This window comes from Myotis yumanensis, unplaced genomic scaffold (genome assembly GCF_028538775.1).
Source record: "Myotis yumanensis isolate MYYU_CA2020_CCGP unplaced genomic scaffold, mMyoYum1.0.hap1 SCAF_6, whole genome shotgun sequence".
Taxonomy (NCBI): Eukaryota; Metazoa; Chordata; class Mammalia; order Chiroptera; family Vespertilionidae; genus Myotis; species Myotis yumanensis.
Window position 1 is genome coordinate 90460652 of NW_027223757.1, and position 14295 is coordinate 90474946.

At 59.2% G+C, this 14295-nt stretch overlaps 1 protein-coding gene across 2 annotated transcripts in view; it reads left to right on the plus strand.

Annotated features, from left to right (window-relative positions):
• Window positions 1–14295, plus strand: part of CPNE5 (copine 5) — an 83035-nt gene that overhangs the window by 48978 nt on the left and 19762 nt on the right. The window contains exons 11-13 of one of the 2 annotated variants that reach the window (XM_070418675.1): window positions 3580–3684; window positions 12105–12146; window positions 13933–14008. In XM_070418675.1, the coding sequence (XP_070274776.1) occupies window positions 3580–3684; window positions 12105–12146; window positions 13933–14008 (223 nt within the window). Of the gene's footprint in view, window positions 1–3579; window positions 3685–4002; window positions 4129–12104; window positions 12147–13932; window positions 14009–14295 lie in introns of those variants that run through there. The other variant, XM_070418676.1, reaches the window with a different exon arrangement.

The following is a 14295-nucleotide window of genomic DNA, read 5'->3' on the forward strand; positions in this document are numbered from 1 at the left end:
GCAGCACAGGGCAGGGAGGCTGAGGCCACTTAGGCTGGCGTTCTGCGGAGCCAGGAAGCGATGGGCCAGGAAGGTTAATTAGAAAAGCGCTGCTGGAGCAGGGCAGGGACGCGGGGTTTGAAGAAGAGGAAGAAAATGGGTCCGCGGGGAGGCGCAGGGAAGCACAGGCCAGAGGAAGGGCGTGTGCAGGGCAAGTGCCCAGAGCAGAGGCAGAAAGGCCTCGCCAAGTTCTCTTGGATCCTGAAATTCTTGGTGTGCCCGTGTGCCCGTGTGCCCGTGTGCCCATGTGTGTGCTCGTGTGTGTGTGTGTGTGGTGTGTGTGTGGTGTGTGTGTGTGTGTGTGTGTGTGTGTGTGTGCACGCCCGTGTGTGTGCCCGTGTGTGTGTGTGTGTGTGTGTGTGTGTGTGTGTGGTGTGTGTTGGGGGCAGGGACGCGGCAGGGAGGAGCTGTGTTGCCGTTCAAGGGAAAATGGAATTTTAAATCTGAACGTACAAAACAAGGGAAATTAGGTGTGACATTTGCATAACAAAAGGATTCTTTGTCTCACCAGAGGACTCCCAGTAGAAGGTCTTTAAATAATTCTGTTGACTTTGACTTGACTTGGCGGAGGGAGGAGGAGGCCGGGTGGTGTTCTAGGGCCACAGCATGTCCACCTGGGGCCCCTGCAGAGAGGCCAGGCCGGCCACACGGGGCCGTCTCAGAGGCGGCAGCCGACCAGGGGGAGGGAGGGATTTGGGTTTGGGAGCAGGAAAGGGGTGTGCTGCAGAGTGTTTTCCAAAGATTGTTCCAGAGAGCAGATGTGTAGGATGGATGGGGAGGGGCGGGGAAGAGGAAGAGACTCGTGACTGACACGTGAACAGGTGCTGAGCACCCGGCAAGCTGTGCTGTGGAAGTGCCGGGGAGGTGGGGGCGGGAGGACGGGGCAAAAGGACAGCGCGGGCACCTGTCAGCGAACTTGGGTGGGGCCTGAAGTCCCAGCCCCGCCCGGGCAGTGAGCTGCGGGGGGCGGGAGGGCTGAAGGTGGCAGCTGGTCAGACGGGGAGGCCATGGGAGCTTACTGGGGGTGAGTTTCAGCTGAAGCAGGGCTGGGTGTGTCCCTGGGGACACCCAGGTGGCTGGAGAAACCCACCCCGAGGCCCCTGAGAGGTGGGCTAGCCTGCAGGCACCTGCGAAGATGCTGAACTGGTGAGAGCAGGGTGGTTCTCCCCCCCCCCCTCCCCCCCCCCCCAGTTTGAGGAGGAGAGGTGGAAGGCCTGGGAGACACCCCGTTAGGAGGGTGGGCGGAAGGTCAGTGAGGGGCCCAGGAGGGACAGGGAAGGAGGCATCCACCGAGCGCCCTGTGCTCCTGGCCCTGTACCTGCCGTCTTACTCATCCCATCACTCGTCTGGGAGCAGGAATGTGACCAGGAGAACCGCCCCCCACCACGCGGCCTCCTCCCGCCTGGCGCTGCCTGTGGTCAGCTGTGTGACTTTGGGCAAGTCTAACCCACTGGGACTTTCCGGGAGAAGGACAAGTGCTGTATCTCGCTGTCCAGTATGGTCGCCATCAGGCACATGGAGCTGTTGAGCGCTTGAAATGGGCCTGATGCGACGGTGGAACTGAGTTTTAAATTTCATTTCATTTTAGTTCATTGAATGGAAGTGGTCACATGCGCTGTGCCTGCCGTTCTGGGCAGTGCAGCTCTAACTCAGTGTGTCCACGGGGTGAATCCTAGCAGCACGCAGGGCTGCTGTGAGGATTGATGAGTTAACACGTGTGATTAGAACAGGGCCCGGCAGCTCCTGTTCTGTCCCCATGTTCCAATGAGAGGGGAGCTCAGAGAGGGAGAGTGGTCTGCCTGGGGCTGCACAGCTGGTGGCAGTGGCCCTGGGACTGTCTGCTCCACCACCCACTGAGCAGAAAATGAATTGAGCGGTGACATGACTACAGGGACCGCAGGGCGTCGAGGGGCCTGTGGATTCGGTGGGGATCGGGGATTCGGGCAAGAGTCTGAAGCAGAAAGCAGACCGCACAGGGCTAGCGAAGAACCAGCTGGGAGGGAATCAGGCTGACAGCTCAGAGCCTGGTCTGGAAGTTTGGCTGGCCAGGGATGCCACCGGGGAGGCAGTGGCTCCAAAAGACAGGAGGCTGGAGGGTCCACGCAGGCTAGTGCAATCAGGGCTTCTGCACAGCAAACCTCCCTCCCTTCACGCCCATTATGCTCCTGCCCCTCCCTCCTGCCTTACCCCCACCCCCACCCCCATCCAGCCTCCTCTCCCTGCTGCCCCAGCCACGGCAGCTGTGGCCCCTCCTTCCTCCGTGCCCTTCCTGACGTCACCAGCAGCTCTGGGTGTGTGGGGCGGTCTCCCACGTGTATCTCTACACTCCAGCGGGTGGGCGAGAGGAGCGGAGAAGAGAAACGCTGAGCCTTGGTGACAGAAATGACATTTTGACTTGAAAACTGCCAGAGAAGAAATGGCACAGGCTGTGTGGGCACGGGTGGGGCCCAGGCACCTTCCTGAGAGGCCTTTCCAGCCGGGAGGTCGCTGGGACGGATGCTGGGAAGTCTCATGGGGGCCGCCCCTGGCCCAGCTCCACTGGCTCTCAGCTGCCCTCCGCCCCGGCCGGGCAGGGACGCTGCTTTGCAGCTCAGATGGGATAAGCCAATCCTGCATTTCTAGTTGCAAAGCAAGCTCATGGGTTCAGAGCTGAAAGGGTCTTAGAGATCATCTCAGCCAGAGCTTTCATCCTCTGGCTTGAAATGCCAGCAAAAGCGATGGAAATTCTCCTCTCGGAAATACATTCATTCATTCACTCATTCCAGAAAATACTTGGCGAACATTTACTGCGTGCCAGGCGCTGTTTGGGGGCACCAGAGACGTACCAGTGGTCAAAGAAGACAAAACCCTTGCTCTTACCGAGCGTACAGTTCAGTGACAGACCATAAAATGAATAAGCAGAAAGTCAGACTGTCGAATGTCAAATGGTGACAGGTGGGATGGAAGAACAGCCTGGCCGGGGCCTGGGATGGCAGGGCCAGTGGCCAGGGGATGTACATTTCAGATACGGCGCTCATGGCAGGTACTCGTGTGAAGGTGGTGGCATTTGAGTAAAGACCTGAAGGGAGTGAGGAGGTGAGCCATGAACATGGAGATTGGGGTTTGGGGGCGGGGGGGGGGGGGGGTGGGAGGCAGGAAAGCAGTAAGCATGCGAAGCCCAGACCCCGCTTCACTGACAGTTTCCGGGTTCGAAGGCCCCTAAAGCCCATGCGCAGATCCTTCCGTGGGTCTCAGTTGAAGAACGTCTGATAGTGGCCAAGTCCCTGGAAACAGAGGCCCAGAGAGGAAAGGGCATGCTCAAGGTCACACAGAGAGCAGGGCCAGAGCCCGCATCCCCCAGGAACCCTCTCTGCGGCATCACCAGGAAACGGCCGTCCAGTTTCTACCTGGATGCCGCTGGTGACGGTCAGCTCATCCCTTCACAAAGCCACGGTCCTTACTGGCTGGCAACCGTAGAGATTAACCAGCTGGTCCCTCAGTTGACCTGGACTCTGCCTTCCTTGGGTTGGGGTCTGACACCTTCCCTCTCTTCTTTGCCAGGTTCACCATCTGCCACAAGACCGAGGTCATGAAGAACACCCTAAACCCAGTGTGGCAAACTTTCTCCATTCCCGTGAGAGCCCTCTGCAACGGGGACTATGATCGGTGAGCTGGGAAAACGTCCCTCCCGTCCCGGGTGCGGGAGGCCTGGTTCCCGCGGATGGGGGTGGTCCCTCGGTGTGAGCAGAGGCCCCCGGGGCTGTGCACAGATGGCCCTGCACGGGGAGGGACTCCTGAGCCGCGCCACCCACCACCCGCCACTCCCCTCCCTGGGGCAGTGTTTTCATCTCCTCACAGCCCTCCCTGCACCCGAGTCTTTCCTCCTGTCAGGGGTCCCCACAGGTGCCTGGGATTCCAGGGAAGCCTGATGGGTGTTGGGGTGACCTGGCCTGGAGCTCCCCTGTTTTTCATTGTTCCCACTAGAGGGGCAGATGGGGGCCAGACAAGGCTCAAGATACACAGAGGAGCCGAAACCGGTTTGGCTCAGTGGATAGAGCGTCGGCCTGCGGACTGAAAGGTCCCAGGTTCGATTCCGGTCAAGGGCATGTACCTGGGTTGCGGGCACATCCCCAGTAGGAGATGTGCAGGAGGCAGCTGGTCGATGTTTCTCTCTCATCGATGTTTCTAACTCTCTATCTCTCTCCCTTCCTCTCTGTGAAAAATCAATAAAATATATTTAAAAAAAAAAAAAAGATACACAGAGGAGGCCTGGTCCCCCCAGCCCCAGCTCTTGGCAGGTGGATTCTGGGGAGTCAGGATCCCAAGATACTCTCTGCCAGCCAAGTTGCTGTAAGTGGGGGTGAGGGACGGGACACAGCGCTCATGGAACTTCCTTATGCAACACAGCCTACTGCTATCACACGTTAGCTATCATCATCATCATCATCATCATCATCATCATCCTCCTCCCATGCGTGCAGATTGTTGAGTGTGGATACACCTGGTTTCTAATCGGCTCTGTGACTCAAATGGACCCTCAAATAACCCGTCAATCTGGGCAAACTTTGATCTTTCTTTCTTTCTTCTTCTTCTTTCTTAAACTTTGACCTTTTTGAGCCTCAGTTTCCTTATCTGTAAAATGGGTATTTAAACGTGTACTTACCTTACAGGGCTGCTTTGAGGCTCACGTGACACAGCCTACACAGAAAGGCATCGGATACCAAATTCAGCATTCAGTCCTCAAGTGTTTATTGAGGTGCCGGGCCCTGCACTAGAGGCTGGGAAGTCAGCAGGGAACAAACACATAGCCTTCACCCTTCAGCCAGGCTCGTGCAGTTTACATCTCGTGGGGGAGGCAGACAGTATCCAATAATCACGCAAAGAAACCTGTCATCATCTCCATCTTCAGGGAGCTTAGAGTCTGACCACAGGGAGCTCAGATGTGCACACGAGTGTATCAGTCAATGAAGTAATTGTGCAAAATGAGACCAGAGACAAAGTAGGCCTTTGAGCCACACAAACCCATTAGGTGTCTGGGCAGGTCCTGGGCTCCTGGAATGGGGGGATGGGAGGACAGTGGTTGGAGCATGGGGTCTACAAGAGGCTCAGAGAAGGTGCAAGATCGTGTTTGTGTGGTGGGGGGGGGGGGGCGGTGGTAGGGGAAGAATGGTTGGGATGGAGAGAGATGGAGGGGAAGTGAAGGGAAATTCAAGGTTGGAGAATGGGAGAGCATGCCAATTCACGTTTCATGGGGTGGAAGGAATCAGGGTCTTTAGCCCACTGCCCAGAGGTTTTGGGGATCCAGCTGACCCCCCACAACTTCTGCATTCCTAGGAAGGGACTCAGAACCCAGCTTGTCCAGATGGTGAGGAGGGCAGTGAGGCTCAGCGGCTTGGGCGCTCTGTCCAGCCATCGGAGGAGGTGAAGGTGTGGGGATGGAGGGGAAGGGAGTGCTTGTCACGGGGAGACCCAGGCAGGCTCCCATCTGCCTCCGTGGCTGAGCCCCGACTCTGCCCCCAGGGTGGCAGCTGGGGCCCTGCTCCACAGCCGGGAATAGATCGACCGAGACATGATTGACAGCAGTATTAATGGAGGGGCCAGGCATGTCACACTGCTGGGCGAAAGTGAGCAGGCTGCTGGGCCAAGCCCTAGGGTAACCCATGTACCAACAGCTACAGGGGCACCAGGCGTCTGGGAGGCCCTCTCAGGGTGGAGAACCTCTTTAAAGCCTCACAGACGCATTCGGGCGAATCCAGCAGCTGCGTCTCCCGTGCCAGCCAGGCACAGAGCACCGTGCTGGGGGCCGCGGGTGCCCTGAGCTGCCAGACCCACGCCTCCCTCTCAGGTTGCTCCCGGGCCAGGGCAGGAGACAGACGGGTAATAATAATAACAGCAAAGGCCCCTGTAGCACTTACGTTGGTGATTTGTGTATGTGAGTTAATTTCATCCTCTGCAAAAGGGATTAACACTGTCCCCACTTTACAGGTAAGGAAACTGAGGCTGCCTCTCGATCTGTGTTCTTAACCACACACGGTGGTGACAAACGGGTGTGAGTGTGTCTGGAGGAGCTCTGTGGGAGCCATGCTCAGGGCACAGGGCAGTCTGCGCTGGGCCTGGAGGGGGAAGAAGACACCCGTCTGGGGATGGGACCCAAAGAGGCGGGAGGCCATTGGGGTTTGGAGCTGGGGGAGAGACGCTGGTGTCACAGACAGGCGGGAAGTGTGGCAGGGAGCAGTCGTGGCTGCTGGACAGCACGGAGGTGCTCTACTGAGGAGAGGGGACCGAGGTCTGGGAGTCCCCGGGGGGGGCTGGCCGGGCTCAGTGCTCAAGGCCCTGGGGCAGGGCCGCCGCAGGTCAGGAGCAGGAGAAAGAGGACATGGTCAGAGGCACAGGAGGCGACCAGGAGGAGGGCGGCCGTGGCCAGGGAGCTGAGAGGGGGGTTCAGACAGAAGTGCCAGCTACTGTGGTGAGAAGAGCACCCAGAGGGTGAGGACCAAGGATCCTGGAGAAGGGCCATTCCTGGGAATGATGGGGGTGGGGAGATTGTTGTGATCACGGAGTCTTTAGGGTATGGACCAGATTGTGTCCTGATTGATTGCAATACATTATCTGATTTGTGAGTTAGATTTCATAGTAACCCCGAAGGTGGGTGCTGGTGACCCCCATTTCTCAGACCGGGAGGGGAGGACCGGAGATTATGGAACTTGCAGGGCACGCAGAAGGGACAGTTCTCCTTCCAGAGCTACCTCCGGGCTGGCCCTGCGGTTTGCCCACCCCCCCCCCCCCCCCCCCCCCCGCTTGTCTCCAGTCCACACGAGGCCGAACTCAAGTGCCCCAGCCGAGCAGGGCTGGCGGCAGAGGCCATGGCAGGAGGGTCAGGGCCCATCCAGGCTCCAGCGGGTGAAGTGGGTGATGACAGGAGGCACTTCCCTGCCTTCCCGGAGCCCCCTCCTCTCTCCTAGAACATTCTGTGACTTGAGCGTTTGTCCTCATTAAACCAGACTCCCCTGGTTGGCTGCTGTCATTCACTCACACCTGGATTTGAATGAGTGATTTTAAGAGGGTGCAGAGGGGGAGGTGGGGGGCGCTCACATCTCGGGAGCTTCACACTTCTGTCTGCCCCTGAAGAACCAGCAGCTTCTCCTTTGAGCCCACCACCCACTGAGCGCCGGGAGGGGCCAGGTCAGCCGGGTGACCTCCGTTAGGAGTGTGTCATCCCGCTTCCCCCCCCCCACCCCCCCCACACATACCTGCAGAGGCTGACCTCGGACAGAGGCACCCTGCCACCCCCCGCCATCTGGTCTGGCTGCCTGCCCCAGTGGGCACCCCCACTCCTCGTCTGCCCTGGAGCCTCTCTGATTGTCAGTTTAGGGCAAACCCCTCGGGGCCTGTCAGCCCGGGGCCTTGTAAGCAGCAGCAGAATGTACATCCTGGAGCCGGTAGAGGCTCATTAGGAGGCAGGTCTGTGCGGCTCCTGGGAGACTATAGATAGAGCTGCTGGGCGAGCTGGGGGAGGTTGGGCGTCTCTGCCGTGCCCCTCACCCTCTGTCCTGCCGAGGCTCACGCATGCCCAGCTCTGTCCAGCCCCAGGCGTCCCGGGACCCACAGGCACTGGCTCCCGAGTAGGCCTGGCACTGGCTGCTGACCGACTGCGTGCCGTGGGGAAAGCCGCTCACTTGGGCCTCCCCTGTGGTTCAGAGGAGGGAGGGCCACCTCACCAGGGGATAGAAGTTCTCAGAGGGCAGGTATGGCATTTAGTCAGACCACGCATATCCCCTCGTATGTGCGAGGCGCTGGTCCCGGGGCTGAGGGTGCAGCAACGAACCTGGCCGGGTGGAGCTGGCAGCTTCGTGTGAATGGGAGCTGTTTGGGAGACGGGAGCTTGGGGAAAAGGCTGGGTGTTGCAGAACCACAGGTGTTCAGTGCTGCCGCGAGGAGGACGTAGCTGACTTCTCACAGCAACCCCCAGTGGCTGTGATACCATTTCACAGAGGCGTAAGCAGAGTCTCCGAGACTAAGCCAGTTGGGCAGAGCCACCCAGCTCTTGGCTGGACAGCTGGGGTTGCCACCAGAGCTGCAGTCCTCCCTGCCCACCTGCTTCATCTCTCAGACCAGGGCTCCGTGTCCAGATCCCTTTTTGGTAAATCAGATGTTCGTGTGTGGGCAGCAGAGGCCCATTTCCTTGTCCCACACCCACATCTCTGGGGTGCTGTCCCCAGAAGTCACAGTTGGTCCGACACGAGCCTTTGTTGGACCTGAGCTAAGGGGTTGGGAGCCAAAGCTGCAGCCCTCAGGGGAGCATGTGAGGTGACTTGGGTGGCCCAGCCAGGGCTGGACAGCGACAGAGCTGTCAGCAGAGTAGTCACAGCTGTGCCCGGCTTGTGCCTGCCTTCCCTGTCCCTGGGTAGCGTTTCTCTCACCTCCTTCTCCCCCTTGCCTGGAGTTTGCAGCATCCCAGATAATGGGACCCCGGGCTGCATGCGCCGTCCCTGGAGCCTCGATTGCACAGGAATCTCACACTCAGTGTCTCCACCTCAGCTGCAAGTTCAAGTCCCCAGAGGAGCTTTAAGCAAGTCCCCTGCCAGGTGTACCCAGACCCTTTGATTCTGAGTCTGGGGGCGGGGGGGGGGGGGGGTTCATGGTCATCTGAGGCATCAGCATGGAGTTGCTAAAGCTCTCGGGCACCCAATGTGCAATCCAGGTTGAAACCAGGGAGGTCAGGGGCTCTGGCTGAACAGCAGCATCAGCCAGGGGACTTCTCAAGCTCCCCGTGCCTGAGTCCTATCTAGGCTAATTCAGTCAGGCCCGCTGGCCCTGCGATTATTAAAAAATCTCCCCAGTGATATGTGGGTGTCCAAGCTGTGGCCGTGACCAGGGTCCTCCTACAGCCTCTGAGCACGTGGCTGTCACTGCTCCCTCACCTGAGAGGCTGGTGTTAGTGATCCGAGGAGAAGCACTCTTTCCTGGGGTCCCTGAGGCCCCCCGCTGCCCCCCGCTGCCCCCCGCTGCCCCCCGCAGAGCTGGAGGGCTCTGGGGAAGGACTGGGAAACTGTGGGGCAGGGTCCTGGCTCATACCCTCCGGTGCCCTGCCCGGAGCTGCCGAGAACGGGGCCTGGGGCCTGTGTGTCTGAAAAGCTCCTGGTGACCTATCAGGCGGGCAGGCGTGGGTGCTGCTAAGGTCACTTGCAGCCTTGACATCCCAGGAACCAGAAGGTGCAGGTCAGGTACCCAGGTTTGGGTGCCCCTGATCTAAGTAAATTTCATATGAAAATGACTCGCATATGGCCGAATGCTCCAGGGGAGAGAAGGGGCATTTTTATAGCGCCCACTGCCTGCAGGCAGGTTTCCAACGTGTCTTTGCAGCTATTCTGTGAGAACATGATTATCCCTACTTTAACATGCTGGCTCGTGGCTCACAGAGGTTGAGTGACAGCCCCGGGTGCCCCCAGCTAGCAGCCTACACCCCAGTCCACACCCCAGCCTCTTCCCACTCTTTCCCGCTCACCCTCCCACCTCCCGGGGCTTGGTTTATTTTCTTTCCACAATAATTCACCTCAGAGAGACATTGTTTTTGCTTCTCACAAGAATTTACAGGGTCCCTTTAAATGGTGGGCTTCTGTGCCCCCCGCCCTCATTTTGCATCTTAGTAACAGAAACCCAATCGATGCACAACCTACAGGCATTCCTTCATTCCAGCGCAGTGTCTGCCCCAGCAGGGAATCCGCAGCCTGCCCTGTCCACACCCACGGAGGCTCATCCGAAGGCACACAGCGCCTCCTCCTGGGCTTGTGGAGCCCCGAGGCCGAGTCCTCAGAGACCCCAGGAGACGGGCGCAGCCATGGGTGGCGAGATGATGAGATGCTCATGGAAAGCAGGCCCCGGGCGGGCAGCCGCCTCTGCGTGCCCCACTTAGAACTGAAGGCTGGAGACCTCCCCAGACCCTGACCCTGCAGTGGGACCCCGGCGGCTCCCCCCTCCCTGGGCATCCCTGGAGGACCACTGGCACCAAGGGTTAACCTGCAGCCTTCCACCTCCCTCCTCTGCCTCTGGTCCGCTAACCTGTTGCCATGGAAACAGGCTAAAAATAAAATGGGCTTCCAGAGCCCAGCCCCATGCACAGGAGTCAAAACAAACTAATTAAAGCAGCCGGGCGAAAATGTGAAGATAATTACACCCTCACTCAGGAGCCAGTCGTGGCATGGAACCCCTCAGCAGGCCATCCCGAGCCTGGCCCTGGGCCCCTCCCTGGCACGCAGGCTGCCTCCCACCACTCAGCCCCCACGGCCCCGAGCCCTGCGGCAGGAGAGCTCACCCTGCTTAGGCCTGAGATCGGGGAGCAGCACACCCCCACTACGACGGCCCCGCCCCTCATACATTCATTGTGCGGTTTCATGCTGGGACTTGTGCCCAGTCTGGGGTGGGCACGCAGAAGGCAGGGTGAACTGAAGTCTGAGATGTTTTTCCATATCCTCCCTGCACAGCTCTAGGGCTGCCTCTCTCCTTAAGACTTTTGCTAAAAGGCCTCAAGATAGTTCCTTTGTGTCTCGGGCTGCTGTCTCTCAGTGAAGGCCCAGAGTGTGAGACGGCCCTGTTTTCTGGTCGATGTCCCAGCATCCTCTCTGGCCCGGGAGCATGAGAAGGGCCCCGTCTTCTGGTGGATGTCCCAGCATCCTCTCTGGCCCAGAGTGTGAGAAGGGCCCCGACTTCTGGTGGATGTCCTAGCATCCTCTCTGGCCCAGAGTGTGAGACGGCCCTGTCTTCTGGTGGATGTCCCATCATCCTCTCTGGCCCAGAGTGTGAGAAGGGCCCCGTCTTCTGGTGGATGTCCCATCATCCTCTCTGGCCCAGAGTGTGAGAAGGGCCCCGTCTTCTGGTGGATGTCCCAGCATCCTCTCTGGCCCGGGAGCATGAGACGGCCCCGTCTTTCTGGTGGACGTCCCAGCATCCTCTCTGGCCCGGGAGCATGAGACGGCCCCGTCTTCTGGTGGATGTCCCAGCATCCTCTCTGGCCCGGGAGACGGCCCCGTCTTCTGGTGGATATCCCAGCATCCTCTCTGGCCCGGGAGCATGAGAAGAGCCCCGTCTTTCTGGTGGATGTCCCATCATCCTCTCTGGCCCAGAGTGTGAGACGGCCCCGTCTTCTGGTGGATGTCCCAGCATCCTCTCTGGCCCGGGAGCATGAGACGGCCCCGTCTTTCTGGTGGATGTCCCAGCATCCTCTCTGGCCCGGGAGCATGAGACGGCCCCGTCTTTCTGGTGGATGTCCCAGCATCCTCTCTGGCCCGGGAGCATGAGACGGCCCCGTCTTTCTGGTGGACGTCCCAGCATCCTCTCTGGCCCGGGAGCATGAGACGGCCCCGTCTTCTGGTGGATGTCCCAGCATCCTCTCTGGCCCGGGAGCATGAGAAGAGCCCCGTCTTTCTGGTGGATGTCCCATCATCCTCTCTGGCCCAGAGTGTGAGACGGCCCTGTCTTCTGGTGGATGTCCCAGCATCCTCTCTGGCCCGGGAGCATGAGAAGAGCCCCGTCTTTCTGGTGGATGTCCCATCATCCTCTCTGGCCCAGAGTGTGAGACGGCCCCGTCTTCTGGTGGATGTCCCAGCATCCTCTCTGGCCCGGGAGCATGAGACGGCCCCGTCTTTCTGGTGGATGTCCCAGCATCCTCTCTGGCCCGGGAGCATGAGACGGCCCCGTCTTCTGGTGGATGTCCCAGCATCCTCTCTGGCCCGGGAGCATGAGACGGCCCCGTCTTTCTGGTGGATGTCCCAGCATCCTCTCTGGCCCGGGAGCATGAGAAGAGCCCCGTCTTTCTGGTGGATGTCCCATCATCCTCTCTGGCCCAGAGTGTGAGACGGCCCCGTCTTCTGGTGGATGTCCCAGCATCCTCTCTGGCCCGGGAGCATGAGAAGAGCCCCGTCTTTCTGGTGGATGTCCCATCATCCTCTCTGGCCCAGAGTGTGAGACGGCCCCGTCTTCTGGTGGATGTCCCAGCATCCTCCCTGGCCCGGGAGCGTGAGAAGGGCCCGTCCTCAGGTGACGTGGATGTTGGGTCAAGCCCATCCCACCACGGACCCTTTGTCCCACAGGACCATCAAGGTGGAGGTGTACGACTGGGATCGAGATGGCAGGTAAGCAGGCCGAAGGGCACAGGGGGACAAGGATGGGGCCGCCACGGGGGAGGATGGGCCCCGCCCTCACATGGGACCGAGGCCTGGGTTTTCCTGAGGGCCATCCCCTGCCCCGTGACGGTCCCGGCCCGGCTCCCCGGGCACCGGAGGACCTCCGCCCCGCGGGGCACCGTGCAAAGGACACGAGAGGCCTCTTTTCCTCAGACAGCTGCCGGCAGGTGCCTAACACCTCCCCCAGGGGGGAGGCCTTGGGGTTTCTGAAACGTGCCTGTTGTGAGGTCTAGAGAGAGAGATGCCCGGAGCCCTCGGGACTCATCCTCTGGGAGCTCAGCCTTGTCGGGGGACCGAGGCGCGGAGGAGGAACTCAGCAGTGGAAGGGAAGCTGGCCGCACAGGAAGGGACTGAGCAGCGAGGCGGTGCCTGAGGAGGGCCCAGCCTGGCCAGTGGAGGGCGGTTCCCTCCCCTTCTCTGTCCCCAAGGAGCAGGGTCGCTGGGAAGTCACAGACAGGACACGAAGGCTTCCGTCCAGAACCCTCACCGGCTCCTCCTTGTCTATTGAGCCAAATCCAGGCACCCCCCTCCGACCTTTGTGGCCCCTCCATTCTCAGGCAGTAGCGGGGCAGAGGGGGGCTCTACACCCCGTGTCTCCGCTGGTCCTCTCAAGTCTGTGGTGTGGACAGGGGCGTGGCACAGGGCTGTGCAAACGCAGTCAGGCCCAAGCCCATTCCCAGGAGCTTACCTTCCCCTGAGACCTTCCTGTAGAGCCAGCCAGTGCCTGCACCGCCCGGGGAGCTCCCGTGGCCCACGCCCATCCTCTTTAACCACATCACAGGCCAGTCGGCTTCCTAGTTGCTCCCATGATTTATCTCATCTTACCTGGAGTTCTCCCTACTTCTCTTTTACTGAGAAAGCAGGGGACAGCCACCAGATGCCACTGGTTCCACCACCAAGGAGCTCACAGTCTGCACGGGGAGAGCTGTGAATCTGTAGGGAAGATATGGTGTGTGCTCACGGCGGGCAGGGCACCTCCCGGCATCAGTCCCCTGCAGGCAGCCCAGGCCGGCACGTGAAGGTCAAAGGCAGCCAGCCGCAGCGGGGGTAGCAGTGCCGCTTTGTACGAGATTTTGCTGCACTTAATATAAACGCCCACACAGGGCCCCCGAAGGTGCAGACACTGCAGAAAACACCGCCAGGGCCTCCATGGACAGAGGGCTAAATGGCCTTTCACCAAGTGTTATTGGAGAAGTGACAGATCTCCAGAAAACTAGAGAAGAGCTTAATGAACACTTTTAAGCCTATCACCTGAATCTAACAAGTGTGACACGTTGCCATATTTGCTTTATTTGTGTTTTGTTGATGTAATTTAAATTCTAGACATCACAGCATTTTTATCTCTAAATATCTCATTGGGAATGTCTAAAAAAATGAGGGCATTTCCTATGTAACTATGAATGCCATTATCACACCTGACACTTTGAACAGTAGGTCTTGAGTACCTTCTAATATTCATTTCCTATTCACATTTCCCTAGTTGTCACCCAAATACCGTTTGTTGCTGGTTTGTTCAAATAGGAATTCAAGTAGAAATGGGTCCCATCCTCTGGGGCCCTGCCCTCTGCTCCTGGACCGTTGGGTGTTTGCTCCGTGGGTGACACTGGACTCCTCCCCAGGGACTCAGCCTCCCAGCTGGCGTGCGTCCTGGAGAAGAGTCCTGGGCGGGATGGAGAGCCAGGGGGCACGCGAGAGGTGGGGTGGGCACAGGTCTCAGCAGAGCCTTCCTTTGCAGCCACGACTTCATCGGGGAGTTCACCACCAGCTACCGGGAGCTGGCCCGCGGGCAGAGCCAGTTCAACATCTACGAGGTGAGGCGGACACCCGAAGCCTGGGGTGTGCCCGATGTCACGTAGCTCCCAGCCACTGAGGCCTCGGGGAGCATGTGCAGGGCTGGGTTTCGCAGGTTTTCCTGTGAGGTGGGTGTTCTTGTCTCACCCTACAGTTAAGGAGACTGAGTCCCAGCAAAGTCAGGGGACTTGCCCAAAGGCACATTTCAGTAGATGGTGGAATCCAGGGGCAAACAGCCTACCAGTGGTCAGCAAACTCATTAGTCAGCAGAGCCAAATATCAACAGTACAACGATTGAAATTTCTTT